At 43.7% G+C, this 17582-nt stretch overlaps 1 protein-coding gene across 1 annotated transcript in view; it reads left to right on the top strand.

Annotated features, from left to right (window-relative positions):
- Positions 1–16083, top strand: part of HGD (homogentisate 1,2-dioxygenase) — a 45285-nt gene extending 29202 nt beyond the window's left edge. The window contains exons 9-14 of the mRNA XM_044771520.2: positions 282–381; positions 2469–2593; positions 5173–5277; positions 7553–7679; positions 11738–11919; positions 14544–16083. Coding sequence (XP_044627455.2) covers positions 282–381; positions 2469–2593; positions 5173–5277; positions 7553–7679; positions 11738–11919; positions 14544–14693 — 789 coding nt within the window. The 3' untranslated portion in view covers positions 14694–16083. The remainder of the gene's footprint in view (positions 1–281; positions 382–2468; positions 2594–5172; positions 5278–7552; positions 7680–11737; positions 11920–14543) is intronic.
- Positions 16084–17582: the final 1499 nt, after the last annotated feature.

The raw sequence follows: 17582 nt of genomic DNA, 5'->3' as shown, positions 1-17582 counted from the left end.
ATGGGGGTGGAGGGCAGTGAAGATGGATTTCTTAAAAATTTGGCTAAATCAGGGTACTGTTATGTCTGAACCCAGTGAGAGAATAGACTAGAATTGGTGTGCATCACAGATGTGAGTAGGAGTTAAATTATTCTTTCTAACTCATCTTTGAGTTGGTCACCTCTCAAACATAGTTCAACAGATTACGGCTTTACTCATGCATGTAGGGCCGGCTGTGGCTCTGGGGCAGCTTCTTTATTTGGGATTTGGGAGGGCACACCAATGTCTGCTTCCTGTTCCAGAGAGGAATGCGGTTCAGCATAGATGTCTTCGAGGAGACCAGGGGCTACATCCTGGAGGTCTACGGCGTCCACTTTGAGTTGCCTGACCTGGGACCAATTGGTAAATCTTCACTACAAGCCCCTAAGCCTGGCTTGAGATATAGAAGACAGATAATTGCATGAAAGTTAAACATCCTTCTCCCCTCATTATCTCACTCAAACTTCAACTTTTCTCTCTAGACAACTTCTTCTCTAGATCAAGTATAGTTGAGAATTTCAGAAACCTATTGAAGCTCTCTGAGCAATTCCAGGCATTTTTTTCAGACATCTAAGTTCAGGGGCTTCATCAGTATGGCTGTCCGACTGATGAAATGAAATCTTCATTAATTAGCTCATCAGTGCATCAATACTTCAGCTCATCTCAGCACCCTTGTTGTGCTGAGGGTAATGACAGAAACCTCATCAGGGGTAACACAAACTGCTTCCATGAAGTACAGGCATAACAGAAAATGACCGAAGGCAACCCGTTATAAATTTCTCTCTAGAATAGTATATAGGCCATTGGAGAACAAGACAGTATCTAATAGATTTGTGGTTGTTACAGTGTATGCCCTAAAGGATGTAAAAACTTGGGTCACTGTGGGCCAAGTCACCAGAAATAGCTTCACAGAAGAGATATTTAACTAATTCTTGAAGAAAAGTTGAAGAAAAAGAAAGAGGAAAGAGGCAGCTAATGGAGAAGCATACAAGTGGGAATAAGCTTTGTGAATGGGAGAGATATCATTTTCTTAAGTCAATAGGTTGTATATAGACAATAAAGTGGGGGAAACCACAAAAATGGCAGGGGATATATTCCTATGGAAAGGGGAAACAGACTGAGAGACATGTAGTCTATGAACTTCACACGCCTACTGAGCACACGCTGCAAAACTACACATTTAACAGTCAGAAAAGGTACATCATTCAAGGCCATGAGAGAGCCAGAAACCACAGCCTCCATGATGCAGATTAAAACTTTCAAAAGTGAACCAAGGTCCCCCCACCCCCGATTCTTCTGGCAAGCTGGAGCAGGAGGTGCAGGAGAGAAATGAAGGTGGTAGGAGGGGTTGTTCTGAAAACATCTCTTGGAGTGCAAGGAGTGGTTAGAAAAATCGGCCCTTGGTTTTGTCTTTGGCATGTTTGCTAAAAGTGGTGGCCACACCTCCCAGTTCTTCCCTTCCTTGTCAACAGCTTTTTTAGAGCAAAACAGGGACAGGCCAGCATGTGCCTTCTGGTCACTCCCCTGGGGGGATCCAAATAGTCAGAGGAAGGTGGGAGGCAGGAGAGAAGCAGCTGGAGCCATGGTGGGCCGTCTGTCATCCGCTCACCACCCGCTCTTCCCACTTGGGTCTGGCTTCCTGCTGCTCTGCAGTCAGCATAGCCTCCAGGTTCCGTGGAACACGTACCCTCTGGAAAATATATATAATTTACTAACCAGCTGGGGGCTTATATTTTTTAACCCTAGGATCTGGAAATAAAACACTCCCCAGGTCTCTCCTCTCAGAGTTAAATTATGTTTTTGCACTTACGCTTCTCATTTTTGGTCTTTTGATTTATTTTCTTTCTCTGGAGGAACACTTGCTCCTAAGTAGAGGTAAGCTGGCAAGATCTGAATAGTTTTTCCCTGAGTGGCAGACAGATTTGTCAGGCTGGAAAGCTGTTTTACAGACATGGATTGATTCTGAGTTCTGTCTGAGGAGTAGAAGCGAGTCTGGGCAACAGTATGGACCCCTCCTTTCTCAAGGACTGTAGATCAAGGACTGTAGATGAATTCTAGAGTCATCAGTGTTTTCCTGGAAAAAAAGGTCTAGTATTCTACCATATCTTCCCTTTTCCTCTTTTATAGTCTCTTCTTCTCTTCTCCTCCCCTCCCCTGTAGTGATGAGATAATGCATGTAAAGTGGCTTTATAAACCATATTCACTTTACAACTTTAGGAGGTGATGCTTGCAATGATAATGATGATTTTCATGACTTTTTTCTGACCAAATTCCTTGGGTCTTCCTGGAAAGATACAAGACTGGGAATTCAATGGGTCTTTGAACAATGAAAGCAAATTGTGGGGTGGCTCTTGATGTGGAAGAAAGCCCTTTCTCTTAGTGCAGCCATGGGCATCTTTCCTGTATGATTTCAGAAGTATCTAAAAGACATTTGGGTCACTGTGTTCTAGGAGCCAATGGCTTGGCCAATCCTCGTGATTTCTTGATACCTGTTGCCTGGTATGAAGATCGCCAAGTACCAGGTGGCTACACCGTGATTAACAAATACCAGGGAAAGCTATTTGCTGCTAAACAGGTAAAGTAAGAGGGTCGGTAGGCAAAGGAGGGAGTGAATAGTTATTGAGTACCTACTGACCTCCAAGGCCAATGTTAAGTACTTTACCCATATTATATTTCTTTTATCTTTACCGTATCACTAAGGTACCACAAATAAGGCAAATAGTGCCTTATTTGCCTTATTTGTAGTCATGAAAATGGGCCAAGTAGTGACAAATAATTTACCAAATGTCACAGTAAATGGCAGAACCAGCATTTGAACCCATATTTGTCTGACCCCAAAGGTCATGCTCTTTCTACTCACCAAGCACTGAAAATCCTGGCAATATGTAGGTCTCTATAAATGGCGTGGAAAACATAATATACAGGCAGGGTAATATATTCTGAAAAGGGAAACAAGTTAATGAGCAGATCATCCAAGATTTATATTCACCAATGGCTACCATATTTCAAATACAAGCAATGATTGATACAAAACAAGTAGAACTCAGTTAATTAGTTTGATTTGGTTTATACCACCATCCTGGTAAACTCAGAAGATAAGCAAAGGCATATACATTATATTATTACTCAATATACTGAATATGTAATATGTTAGCACAAAGTAATAATATAACAAAAATTATCCAAAGATTTCTACTGTTTACCATTATTTGTCTGCTTTATGTTTGCTCACTTGACTTATTGCTTATATTTTGCCAACCCATGTTATATTCCTTGGACAGCACTTAGAAAGTATGCTAAAAAGCAGAGGCCAACTAGTTTGGCACTTAAAATTAACCCATGAGGGTTAATTGTCACCCTCATTGACACATTGTCAACCTCACACTCACTGGGCCAAGATTCTCAAAATGTGGTTCAGGACTGTTTACATCAGAAATTCATAGGGAGGGTTAGATGCTACTTCCACCTGGCAAAAATGATAACCTCTCATGGGGCCGGCTCAGTGATGTAGTAGTTAAGTTCAGTCTGCTCTGCTTTGGCAGCGCAGGTTTGCAGGTTTGGATCCCAGGTGTGGACCTACACCACTCATCAAGCCATGCTGTGCTGGTGTCCCACATGAAAAATAGAGGAAGATTGGCTCAGATGTTAGTTCAGGGCCACTCTTCCCTGAGCAAAAAGAGGAAGATTGGCAACAGGTGTTACCAAAAAAAAAAAAAAACCAATGATAACCTCTGGGGTTGGGGTGTGGAAATCTGCATCAAAATCTACATTTTAAGCATGTTCCCCATATTAGTTTTTGACATACAGTTGATAGAGAACCACTATTCTAAAGGCAGCCATGGGTTTCCACTTTCCAAGTGGACCCTGTGCTGGTTATTCTCTGTGTGAGTTCCCACTGATCCATTCTCCCTTCTCTACCAGGAGCTGTGCCCTGGGAGATTGACCTATATGGACCATATCACCCAGCCTCCCTAGCCAGCTGGCTTTTGGTGGGGTTCAACCAGAGGGAGGTCCTCACAGAAAATCGGAGGGCAGGAGGAAAGACAAGTCAGGATTTTTCTTCTCCTGCTTCTTCCCTGTTTGGGAATGCATCCCTCCGTGATCTCTGACCCTGCTAGGTAGCCCCAGTGGTGTGTTGGAGCGAGTTCATACTGGCTTGCAAGGGCTGATATACACATCTCTTCCCAGGTTTGTGTTCAGTGACATCACATAGGTACCTCAAAAATGATCATAGTAAGAGTATTTATACTCCAGAAATCAACAAATGCTGTAAATCAGAGCTTTTTTTTTTTTTTTCCAGAGTTAGTTGTTAAATATTTACCAGCACACCATGGGGCAGCCCCCTTCTTCATGGTTCTAGCTCTTGCTGGAGTCTTACAACAACATTTCCTTCCCATATCTCACAGGTCTAAGAATGGCAATGTCTTCCCTTTGTTGCTAGGCTCAGATACCTCACCATCTCGAGTCAGTTCACTTAAACCTAATCACACCTCTGTGAGTGGTCCCTTCAGTAAAGTCTCTAGAACATTCTGAATTGAATTCTGTTTCCAGAACAGACCCATAACTGCGGTGAGGACTACCTTCCTATAACAGAACACTGATCCTCTCCTACCCCAGGGCAGGCCCAAGAAGCATCACCTTAGGATTGCTCTGAAATCTCCAGCCCTTGGGGCTGGAACTCTTGGAGACCTTCTTGCCCTCCTGCACTCACCGTCCCAGGCACTAGGTCTACCAGAAGCTCCTCTAGGCAGCAATTACCTGGAAAGCAGTCAGAGCAAGTGCCTGCCCTCTGCACCAGGAAACCCAGACGGTGGCCCAGATTGAGAACTGCTGCATCCACAGATTCTCACAATTGTGTTAAAAAGGCACTCCTTGGAGAATGTGTTGTGCTTCTGCTGCACGTGTGATCAGAGGCAGCTGCAGTTTATAAACTGGAAAAATAGGGTTAGTGGCTTTGCAAGGGACAGTTTGAGGATGTATGAAGCAACTACAAAATGATTCAGGGTTATACTTCTCCCAAAGGATGGTCTTATTAAATTATGAGGACAAGATCAAATCAAAAAAGAGGCAGTAATTCCAAGTACAAACTGTGGAATCACAGCTACAAAAGCCTTAGGTGCTAAGATCACCATTTCCTGCTATTGTTGTGATCAGGATGTCTCCCCGTTCAATGTTGTGGCCTGGCACGGGAACTATACACCCTACAAGTACAACTTGGAGAACTTCATGGTCATCAACTCAGTGGCTTTTGACCACGCGGTAAGTCTGGACCATGGAGGGGCCCTGGGGATAGGGGAACACTTGGGTGGGAGGGATCTACAGTAGACCCCTGACATTCACAGATTTAACATTTCCAGTGTCACCCTTGGAAGCTCTAGATACAGTCATTTGTCGTTGAGCTGATAGGAATTTGAATCACCTGCAGCAAGACTTTGGCGAAGGAGTAAACAACATAGCTAGTACAAGAGCCGAGCCAGACGCTCAACACAATTTAGTAACTCTCCTAAATGGTTAAGAACTTAGTTTCTTCATGGAAAATGTATCCCAAAAAGAAAAACAACAGCTAATGTTAGAGATGGGTGATGAGAAAGGAACGTTTCTGGATTTGGAAATTTCTCTGACCTGCTCACCCATATCAAGAGTCTGCTTGCTCCAGCTGCGTAGTCCAGTGCCGCCACTCTCGGCTGTTTTAGCAGTTGTGGAGCAGACGGCCCTTTTCTAAAGTTCCTCCTGATGTTCAGGGCTTGAGTTTAAAGCAAAGAAATTCCAGAATATGAACTTGGTCATATTTTTCACTCAATTCAGAAGCCACAAATAGGTCCCTGTCTACAGTGCAGGCCTCCAAAGCCCCATATTGGTGATAAAGTGCTAGTTCTGAGACCCTGGGGGAAACTTCACTTTGCAGACTAGTTCATAATAGATGAACTTAACCTACAAGCAGGAGGGGTAATTGGAGCAGAAGCCGAAGAACCAGAGAGAGAAAGATTACTCTGCGCCAGTTCAGCTTGTCTCTGGGGGGACAAAACTACCTTTCTGAAGAGCAGCAACTCTTAATAAAACCAAAAGGGAAAAGAAAACGAGGCACCAAGCCCCAAACAGTATGAAAAAGGATCCTGAGACACTGGTAGAATCAGTTTGATTTGAGCCTCACTACCTCTTCTTTAACAGTTTCAGATCATTTCTCATGACAGATGAGGAAGTGTTAACTCTCACAGCAACAAGGGTGGTTTTTGACTCATATTTACATAGGTTCCGTCTCCTCTGTACCGCTGCTATAGTTGTTTTTCCAAAATTCAGATCTGATCACTCTACCACTGCATTTGAAAACCTTTGCAGGTTCCCCGTGGTTTGGAATTAAGTCTGAGCTCTGAAGCGTGGTATCCGATGCTCTTCGCCATCTGGCCCTGGACTCATTTTCCAGTACCACCTCTTGCCCCTCTCCCTTTGCCAATGCACCCCGGGCCTTAGCTTTCTTGCCTCTTAACAAAATCTCTGTGCATTTTGATGTCTTTCCTTTTTTCTGTACTTAAAATGCCTTTTCCTTTCTTTCTTTCTTTCCTTCTTTCCTTACTCCCTCCCTCATGTCCTTTTTTTTCTTTCTCCTTCCATTCTTCAGGACCTACCTCAAATATCACCTCCTCTTTGAAGCCTTCTCTGATCCTCTCAGGTAGAGGTGGGCACTCTCCACACTCCCTTGGATCTCCATCTATAAAGCTAGATCGCCCATGGCATCGTGCTGTGATGAGTTGTCCGTGCCCCTGTTTTATTACCCCTTCACTTCCCCCGACACACGCTACCACCAGTCATGCTAAAAGATCAAGGAATAGATCTCACTCATCTTTGAGTTCTAGACGCATCCTGGCATCTGAAAGCAAGCATGACTATTGATTTCGATTAAATTGAATCTCAGTCTTTCCACTAAAGGATTCTGAAGTTCTTTTAAAATCATAACATTGTCCCTCAGCCTATTCCCTTCTACATTACCACCACCCAAACTAATGATGTAAGTGGTGTATTATAGACCTGAGAGTCATACAAGGGCAAGAAACCAATGAGCATACCATCTGGAGTCTCTGTGATTCCCCCAAAGAGAAGCACTTTCTACATCTGTGCCAAAACTTGGATATCATTTTATTTCTATTTCCACCTTCCTTTGAGCATCACTTCTGCCAAGAGCTTTCTGCAGCACATCGCAGCTCTGGTCACCCTGACCTGAGGTTGGGAGGCAGGTCCCACAGGTTCTCAGACCCACGGGGTAGTACTTACATGAAATGGGGACTCAGCAGGGTGAAAAAGCCACTCAGAATCCTCTTAGCTGGTGTTAATTCATTTCGCTTCAAGCACAGCAAGAGGGGAAAGTCAGATGAGTGATTACTGCACCTCGATTACAAGCCCAGACTTCTTAGCCTGGCCTGTGTTGTTTGATCAGAAATTAGAGTGTCACTTGAAAACCCCTTCATGTGTGGGTGACATGTGTGTCATTGTCCAGTTACCTCCTTTTCCTCATGTGTTATCTCTCCTTGTGCTTTCACAGGACCCATCCATTTTCACAGTATTGACTGCCAAGTCTGTCCGCCCTGGAGTGGCCATCGCTGATTTTGTCATCTTCCCACCTCGATGGGGGGTTGCTGACAAGACCTTCAGGCCTCCTTATTACCATAGTAAGTCTCTCTTTTACCAAGCTGCATTTGGAAACCAAAGAAACAGCAAAGCAGTGAGCATTACCCATCCAGAATACCGCTGGAGGTATTTCTGGAAAATTCTGCCCAGGGTGGAGTTCAGGATCCTGCCACTTGAGACCTAGACTTTAAGTTGCTTAAATACCACATCTTCTGTGAGGATGGCAGTGATGTGTTGACTCTGAAAAGGAAATACTGTGTAATGCCTAATACCCAGTTCCTCTGGCCCTGGAGAGAGGCAGAAAGGCTGGTAAAGTGTGAAGCAAGAAGTTTCTTTACATTTCAGATGCTTCTTTTGGGAGGAGAAGAACGGTGGGATGTTGTTGGTGAGTTTGTTGTTTTGGGAAAGCTCATTACTTAAGTCTGGTTTAAGAGGCAGAAAATGTGCCTTCTCCAATTATTTTGGCAGGGTAAAGCAAACACACTAGGGGATGGATTCCATTCTGGAAGCAGTTTCCGCAGAGCATTTGTTGCCTAGAATAGAACTTACCAAATCTACTATTTTTACTTTATTAATAATATTATTACTAATAGGTAATAATTCTTGACCATTTTCTATGGCTTTAAGTTCTTGAAAAGTATTAACTCATTTGATCCTCATAACGGTTGTTAAGAGATAGGTGGTTTCATTGTCCCCTTTCTTCTTCAGAAGATGAAACTGAGACAAGAAGGATTAAGTAAGTTGTTGAAGGCTTCACAGCTAGTTAAGTGGCGGAGGCAGGATCCAACTCAAGGCAGTCTGTTGCCAGAGCAGACAGTCATGACCACTGACTGATGTACCTAGCGCAGTGTCCAGTACATGACATGCATCTAATAAATATTTATTTAATAAGTGAATGCATCACCAAAAATGAATACGGTACTTCATGGCTGTGCTCAATGAGGTTGGTATTTTTAATTGTGCAGGAGCTGGCTGTAAATCCAAGCTAAAGGTCAGTGTGCAATTCCAATTCCTGGAGATTGCATTTTTGTACATGGAGTTCTGGAAAGACTCTGAGGTGCACTTCAGCTGGAACATTCTAAAAAACAAACCCCTTTCCTTAGGTAACCTCAGGGTCTTCTGTCTATCTGAGGCCCCTCTCTCTATGTACCAGCTACCAGGGCTCAACAGGACACAACAGTGTGTTGAAGGGGCAATTTAAGCATTTGCAGAGGACAGGGAAGCAAGGCCCTCAGGATGGAAGAAGGCCTCTTCATGGTCAAATTCCAGCATCGCCTTTTTCAGGTGACACCCTTATGGTGGAGAAAAGGACACAATCAATTACCACCACAAAGACAGCAGATACTTTGTGAATAGAGTCGTAACAAACTATGTCCTTTCTGAAGAGTGTCAAGCCCATCACAGGCCCTCGCTGTTCTCCTCCTGGAAGTTAGTCCCCTAGAGGGCCTGCTGTCATGAGAGAGACTCGCTCTTGTTTATAGCCTGTGCCTCATATGCTAGTCCTTGGTAATTCACTATTTCACATAGCTCTTGTATTGAGGTTGCCCTGTGTGCCTGAGGCAGTGGTTCTCAAATCTTAGTATGTGTCAGAATCACTTAGAGGGCTTTTTAAAACACAGATTCCTGGGCCCCCCTCAGACTTTCTGCTTCAGTAGGTCCAGGATGGGGCCTGAGAATTTACATTTGTAACAATTTTCACGTGATGCTGATGCTACTCTTCCAGGGGCCACACTTTCAGAACATTAGGGGATACCAAAATCACTTAGAATGCTTTTTTTAAAAAAAAATTTATTCCCAAGATCCACTCTCAGAGAGTATAACTAGTTGGTTTTGAGGTGGAACCTCAGAATCTGCATTTTGAACTAGCAAGTCAGGGGTTCTGTTGCAGGAGGTCTGCAGACCACATGTTGAGAAACGCTGGCCTGGGTTTGTCTCCCCACCCAGGGCCAGGGACAACAGAGCATCCTGACTTGGACAAGTCTGCTACTGGGACACAGCTCTCAACCCACTCATTGATTTTGGTTTGTAGTTCAGGCTGCCTGAAACAAATGGCCTTGTGATATGCCTCTTACAATTTTTTAAAAGACTCCCCAGTAAATTTGGCTCAGGATAGATAAGATCTCAGAAAAGTATGATTGCCCTAACTTAGTTGGAAAAACCACAGAACCCCAAGTTAGAAATTATTTCTACCAGAGATATTAAAAATATTGCCATAGCAATAATCAAAATCTTTCTACTTTGATGTGACTTTATAGGAGAAGTGGAGAATTATTTCTGTAGAAATATTGCCTCCAGTAATCTTAATGTACCTTAGTCAACTGGATTCAGCATTAATCAGAAAGGCAAGGTCTGCCCTCCCACTGTCCTTTGAAATATGGAAAATGATGTAGAAATGTCACACCAAACTCATTGCTACCTAAATTCATATTGAGATCAAAGCTGAATTCTGTCTTGCTGTCTTCTTAAAATTAAACCATGAAGGTGACCCTGAGGACACATACTAGATTGAGGAACGTGACAGTATGTTTCAGTCATGAGAACTGCTTTTAAAATATAGACACTTGATGCTTACAGTGATTTCTTTTCCTCTATTTCTGTTTTATGAAGAAGCAAGTAGAGCTATGATCTGGGTCTTACCTTTTTTGTAGGAGCCTGCAACAGCATTTTGTTTTCTGGGCAGGATAGGGATGGCTACTTAGTTAATTGCAGAAGTATTTCGGCACTTGGTTATACTTTGTATGCAAGGAAGAGGGGAGGGGCATTTATCATGTCAAATGTTTGTCTTTGCAAGGGTTACCAATGCCATATCTCTCCTCTGTCCATGGTTTGCTCACTCAGCACTCTCATGGGACAGACTAGGAATGACTTTAGACAGGCTATTTCTTACTCATCTTTATCAGAGTATTTAGCACAATGTCCAATTAGATATGTTGGATGAATGGATAGGCAGATGGATGGGGTGGGGAATGGACAGGTGAATGGATGGATGGATAGATGGGTAGATGCACTGAAAGACAGTTAAATTTACTCAGGTGTTATATTTCTTTAATTCTTGCTCTAAATGTGTTGCTATTCTGATAAAGAGCTTTCTTGCAATAGAAACATAAGATTGAAAGAATGGGAACATGGTGATTCTTGTCAAATTTTGTTTATTCCAGAAACCACAACTAGGACCAATGTATTTAACTTATATGAAAGCAAATTTCTATTTAACATGAGAGAACTTTCTAACACCCAGAGCTCTTCAATAATATGATAGGTTTCTTTGTTGAGTAGAGAGCTTCCGTTCACAGGAGGCATGCAGGCAGAGCCCAGGAGCCAATATGTCAGGAATGATATAGAAATTTCGTCTATATTGAGTAGAAGTAGGGATCCCTTTCAATTTTAAGAGTTTAGGATTCTATAGAAAGAATGTCAATGGAAGAAGAAAGAAAAGAATGAATCTAAGAGAGGTTTTAGAAAAAGATATCGGATTCAGATATAGAAGATAATATTTGTTAGCATATATGGCATTTATGGACTGGTTTTTACAGATACTAAGATCCTTTCACACAAATTGTCATCTGATAATCGACTCCAAGTCCAGGGTTCTTTCCATTCCATTACCCTTCCATCCACACACACACACCCCACTTCAGTTTTCTAGATTGGGAACCAGAAATATGGTGATGCCATGTACAACTGTGGTACAATTTGGGAAGAGATTCAGATCTGGAAAAAAATAGTTTTGATATGGGGCTTGTAAGCCTAGATGATGGAGTATATGAGCTGTTTATTATGATTTGCATTTTAATTATTATTAAAATTCTTGTCTAGGCCCTGATTTTCTTTAGATCTAGCATAATTTCCTTCAGGCAGTGGAGTTTAAGACCTCTGATCATCCACGTGGCCATAGAGTAGAGCTTTGCCTACCAAGGATTCCACACTAATGAATGTTTCGTGGATGTTTTCCTATCTATCTGTGTTCTTTATTAATCCTATAAAATTTATCAGATTTTCCTGTCTTCTTGGCATTCTGTGGAAATAATGCTTGAGAGGTCTTGGTGTTTTCTAGGTCTTGCCCTGGATAATAAAAATAATACTGTTTCAATCTTCCCAGGGAACTGCATGAGTGAATTCATGGGACTCATCAAAGGTCGCTACGAGGCAAAGGAAGGTGGGTTCCTGCCAGGGGGAGGCAGCCTGCACAGCTCAATGACCCCCCACGGGCCTGACGCTGACTGCTTTGAGAAGGCCAGCAGAGCCAAGCTGGCACCGGAGAGGGTTGCTGATGGCACCTTGGTAAGCAAATTAAATGCCACGCTCTGGTGGCCTCTGGGCTCCTCAACCTTGTTGGGAGGAGTGGCTATTTTTTATTTCTCTGAAGTCACAGAAGAGGAGTCTGTGTGTGTATGTTCCTGTGTGTGTATGGACATACCACTGTGTGCACACTAGGCTCCTGATGTGGTAGAGTAGAAAGAGCTTTGGGTTTGGAGACAAATCTGAGTTCAAATCCCAGCTCTTTGTTCCCGTGTGACCTTGAGCAAGTCACTTAACTTCTCTGTGCTTCATTTTCTCCATCCGTAGAACAGGTATGGTATCCAACCCAGTAGTGGCTGTGATTTAACCTAACAGACTGTCCAGCACATGTAAGGGGATATTATTAATACCATGTGGGAGGGTCTTCCCTTATCTGTATGCAGCCCTGTATATACATGCTCCGTCTCAGAGTCACTTCCTGCTTTAGGAAATAATCCTCTGGGCCACAGTAGCAGGCGACGCAGGGTGTCACCTTCAGCCAGTTTCTCAAGCCAAGGAAAGTCAAGAAGCCTTTGCCTCACTATCGTCAGGGCTTGTGAGCAGCAGTTCTCAGCCCTTTTCTCATTTTCTTTTGCTCTCCTTTGGCATGGGATGAAACTGATGGGATTGAAAACCTGTTTGGTATTCCCCCTGTGTCAGGCTGTGAACGCTGAGGCTGAACACAATTGCAGTTGGCTGCGGTACTTAATTTTATTTTATCTTTGCATTCTTGGAGGTAGAGTTTATGGACCACAAGGAGTAATTTTATGCCAAATCATATGCAAATTTGCCTTACATTTTTAAACAAGTGCCTTCAAGGCTACCTGACTTTAAAATCAATAGCACAGACCTGCCTGCCTCCATGCCCAGCTTGCAAACTACCTAAGCGGGGAGCTTTATCTGTCTCTGGCCAATGCAATTTGCTTTCAGTCCTGACTCCAGGAGCAGAGGTGATGGAGCCGATCTACAGGGGGAGGGTGCAGAGTCTGCTTGACCTCGGCCCTGTTTCCCCTTGCAAGGGCTTCTGCAGAGTTTCTGTAGAACCCCTATGTCTCTATGAGATGTCATTTGATAATCTCAGTTAAGCTCTTGCCTCCAAAGCTTCCTGCAGGTGCACAGGCTACCCCAGAGTTGGCACTCAGCAACCTTGGGTGCCCAGCTTGGCTTTGGATGGTCAGTGTTACCAGGGAGCAGTGTTCTGCAGCACTGAGGCACAGGACAGGGCTGTTTCTATGAGAAGCAAGGCTTTGGGAAATGTCTAGGGCCTGCAGCACTAGCAAGAAAGAGCTCTCCTATGTAGGGGGTTAGAGGGATGGGAGCCCTGGGTAGCCAGGGAGCCCAGACCACCTGATGGCAGAGGGTCCAACACTTTACCTAGAGCTAACTTTGGGTCTTTCTTACTATTTCCCATTATGTAATTTGGACCCAGGCCCATCTGTACGCCTTATTCTTATTCCAGTTTGGAATAAATTAACTTTATACAATACTGTCTTCGAAATTCAACTGAGATGGGGATTTTGTTACTCCAGTCAGACAGCAAGTCTCCTAAGAAGCAGTCAGCAAAGAGACTACAACAACAACAATGGCCATAATAATGACCCTTATGTCTGAAGAGCACTTTATAATGTGTACAGCACTTCCATATGATCTCATCCGGTCCTCACATCAATCCTGTTATGGGAAGGTAGGCAGGCGCAGGCATCTCCATTGTTTTAGGCAAAAGGAAGTTAATGTATACTAGACACCCAAATATTAACGTGGGTTCTCTGAGTTGAAAAGCACAAGAGAATTTTTATCTTCCTTTTGTCTACCTATATTTTTTAAATTCCCAACAGTGTGAGTACATAGAATTGTAAGGTTTTATTTGTTTCTTTTTTTTTTTTTTAAAGCCACTGTCAGTAGGAAAATCAGCAATCTGTGCAGCTGGAATGTCTAGGATGCACAGAGCACTTGCATATTCTTTCTGTTGTAGACAAAAACCTCCTGAGCACAGCGGTCACCCACCATTCAGATCCTCTGGGATAGGGCTTCTAAAAGTGCTACAGCCGTTTCCTGCCTCCTCCTCCTCCTCCTCCTCACTCCCTCTTTTCTTCTTTTTCCTTTTTCCAGCCCATCTCTTGATCACTCTTGAGAAAGAAAAGCTCAAATCTCAGCTCTGCCACTTTTTGCTACCGTCACCTTAGACAAATCATTTCCCAGCTCTGAGCCTTAGTTTCCTCCTCTGCAAAATGGGGAGTACGACCTCTCTCACAAGGACATGGCCACGGTAAGTGATGGTCCCTGAGAAGATGAATGTTCCTAGGACTCTCCCACCTCTGCCCTTGGATCTAGCAAATTGAGCTCCGTAGTGCTACAAGGACAATGTGAGGCTTGCATGCTCAATTGCATTTTATAGAATGAAACTTGAGGCTCAGAGAAGTTAAGGGTCTTGCACAAGGGATCAGCAGCTTATAAGTGGTAGGGCAGAACCGGAACCCAAGGCTTGAGCCTGCTCTTCTCACTGTGCTAGCACTTGTGATTTATTGCTCAAAGATTCTGCCTACCTACATCTTCTCTCTTGACATCTAATCAAAGGTGTTTTATTATCCACCTCACTTCTTTCTTGTCCTCATCCTTATTTCCTACAGGCATTTATGTTTGAGTCATCTCTAAGTATGGCCGTCACCAAGTGGGGGCTCAAGACCTCTAACTGTTTGGACGAGAACTACTACAAGTGCTGGGAACCTCTCAAGAGCCACTTCACCCCCAATTCCAGGAATCCAGCAGGACCTATTTGAGACTGGAGCATTGCTACCTTAATTGAGAATGGGATTTGTGTGGATTCCTTTAGAATCTCACACTCTCTAGCAATATTAGGGGAGGGGATTGGCTAAAATGAGAACTTACTTTTTCACAGTCAGCTTAATTACTTAATAAAAACTTGCTGGTGTTCTGTGGAAGTGGCAGTTGGTCATAATCAGGTCTTGCTGAGACAGACCTGTATCAGCCACGACTGGGGGTCCATGAGATTGGACTGAGACCAGGATCCCTTCACATGTATTTAGTCTGAGTGCCTTTATTCTAGGAGCACAAGTTCAGGATGGCTATCACAGACCACAAGACCAAACCACAAGGAAGGAAAGGTCAACATAAGGACCACGAGCTGAGGCTGAAGCCAAGGCTAAGGTCCCAGGAGTCAATCCAGGTATAGGGAAGCATGGGGTGGGGGCTGGGAGAGGGGGGCACAGTCAGCAGATCTCCAGACATCCAGTGTCATCCTAAAACAGATGGGCAGCCAGGCCAGTAAGTTGTCTAATCTTGGTAGTCATGTAACAGCAAATATGGTGATAATGGACAAGAAGCCCAGCCACCAGGAGTTAGCATCATTCACTGAGAGTAACCAACTGTCGAGATTTTTGCACTAAAAGCCCCATATCCCAGGAAACCCCTCAGTCCTAGTCAAACCAGGACAGTTAGTCACCTTACTATTCACTCATTTGTCAGTTCATTCGGTAACCATGCACTGAGTCCTTACTATGTGCCGACTCCAGAGCAAGACACTGGGGATGAATGATTGAAAAGGAAGAAGTCGTCTCTCCCCTTAGCGAGCTCACAATCTGGGAAGATCAGGGCCGAAGAAGATCAAGGTCCGAGCACAGAGCCACAACAAAACCGAGGCGGTGCTGTGTAGGAAAGCTGCTCCTGACAGCTCCCTTCCTAAGGTTGACCTCCCTCCCAGAGTACGAGGCTACACCAGACTTTGGTGAGTTGATTCTCCTGGAGTGAGAAGACAGGCAAATCAGAACAGAAAGGAATGGGAATTGATATTTGTTGGGTCTATAGTTTTAGCACATTTCCCCCACTTTTTGCGCGGTAGCAATTTTGATATGCTGCTACCAAGTTTTTATGTAACAATATGTAGTGAGAGTCAGCTATGTGTCAGGGCCGAGCAACTAGAGTTGCCAGATAAAATACAAGCTTCCTAGTTAAATTTGAATTTCAGATAAAGTGAATAATTTTTAGTATAAGTATGTCCTATACAATATTTGGACATACTTATACTAAAAAATTATTCATAAAAAATTTAATTGGGAAGCCTGTATTTTTATTTGCTAAATCTGGCAACCCTACAAGGGATATGGGTGGTCAAGAAGATAGATGTGGTCCCTGCCCTTACAGAGGTTACATTCTAGTGAGGGAGGCAGATGAAATAACAAGCAAAGTAATTACAAACTGTGAAACATGCCAAGAAAACAACCAGAAACTGAGATGGGAATAACAGGTGGGCTGGGGAGATCTTTCCTTAGAGAAGGTCTTCAATGAAGAAGTGACATTTAGCCAGACCTAAAGAATAGGAAGGAGCAAGTCATTGGAAGAGTAGGGTTGGGCCAGGGTGGGGTGGGGAGGAGGAAAAGCCTTGTGGTTCAAGGAACTGAAAGAAGGGTAGATATGGGGAGCTAGGAGCCAGCCATTGCAATAGTCCAGGCGAAAGACAACATTGTCTTGGACTGATGAGGTGGCAGCAGAGACAGAGTGGACACGTTCCTGAATGTTTTAGAGTAGACCTGAAGGAACCTGTTAGTGGATGGATGTAAGGGATGAGGGAAAGAGGAGTAGAGGACAGGGCTGGGACTACTGCTGGGTTTCTGGCAGTGGTACTTCATAGTCTCAAACAATGTGAAGTTGTCTTTGAAGGTGACAAAAGTTGGTGTGCCTTCCCAATGTTCCTTAATATAAAGAAGTCTTTCTTAAAAATTAAACATTGTTAACTAGTGAAGCAGTTAATACCTTTTAATAAATTTTAAAATTGACCACTGTAGCAGAAGTTGCCAGGGGCCCACCTATATTCCATCGGCACCACCATCCAGAGCTGACCGGCCCTTCCAATTGCCAGCACCACACAGGAACTCTGCCTGAGGCCCAAACCAGAACCTGCAAAAGTGCTGAGGATTGAACAGCCCTCAAACAATGACAAATGGGAATTAGTGGATAAACACTCCAGCTCTCTTGCCCTAAACCTCTGAGGCTTGCATTTGGCCCTGGCTCCCTGCAACTTGCAGAGGGATTGAGCTCCACTGCCGCTGGTGGCAAGTACTGATCACGGCCCCATTGTCAGCTTCCTTCCTCCTCACTTCCCCACTCTCCCATGGTGCTTCCTGGGCTCTTGCCTCGAATAACCCCAAACAAAACAATCACTAAAATATTTTATTCCCAGACTCCAGCCTTCCTATAATGAGCTCATTCTAACCCTAGTCCACACACGTACCTAGACTCTCGCCCACTTCAGTTCACTCTGTCATCAGTTTGGTGGCAAAGTCTTCCTAGAGCTAAGGCAGCGTTCTGGGTTTACATCCATTTAGCATCGAAGCCCGTGTACTTTATCTCCCCACGCTGGCAGCAACTCATCAGCAGGAGACAATATTTCACCCAGGCCAGGCCGTTCACCCTAATTAAAAAAGATTTAGTTTCCTTCTGTTGTGCTTCAGATCTGCTATAAAGATCTGTATCATTTCCTTAATTCCCTTTTCCCATAGATACCTTCCTCTGCCATGCTCCTCAAGAAATATACCTTCTCTTTGCTTAGAAATATAGAATTTGAAGAAAAAGTCCCCCTGATTAGGTTTCCTCCAACAACAGGAGGGTTTTCTACCAGATCCCATGGCATCCTTATATATTTTCCTGTTAGA

This window comes from Equus asinus, chromosome 5 (genome assembly GCF_041296235.1).
Source record: "Equus asinus isolate D_3611 breed Donkey chromosome 5, EquAss-T2T_v2, whole genome shotgun sequence".
Lineage (NCBI taxonomy): Eukaryota > Metazoa > Chordata > Mammalia > Perissodactyla > Equidae > Equus > Equus asinus.
Note: the sequence above shows the minus strand (reverse complement) of the source record. Positions and strands in the feature narration are given on the sequence as shown.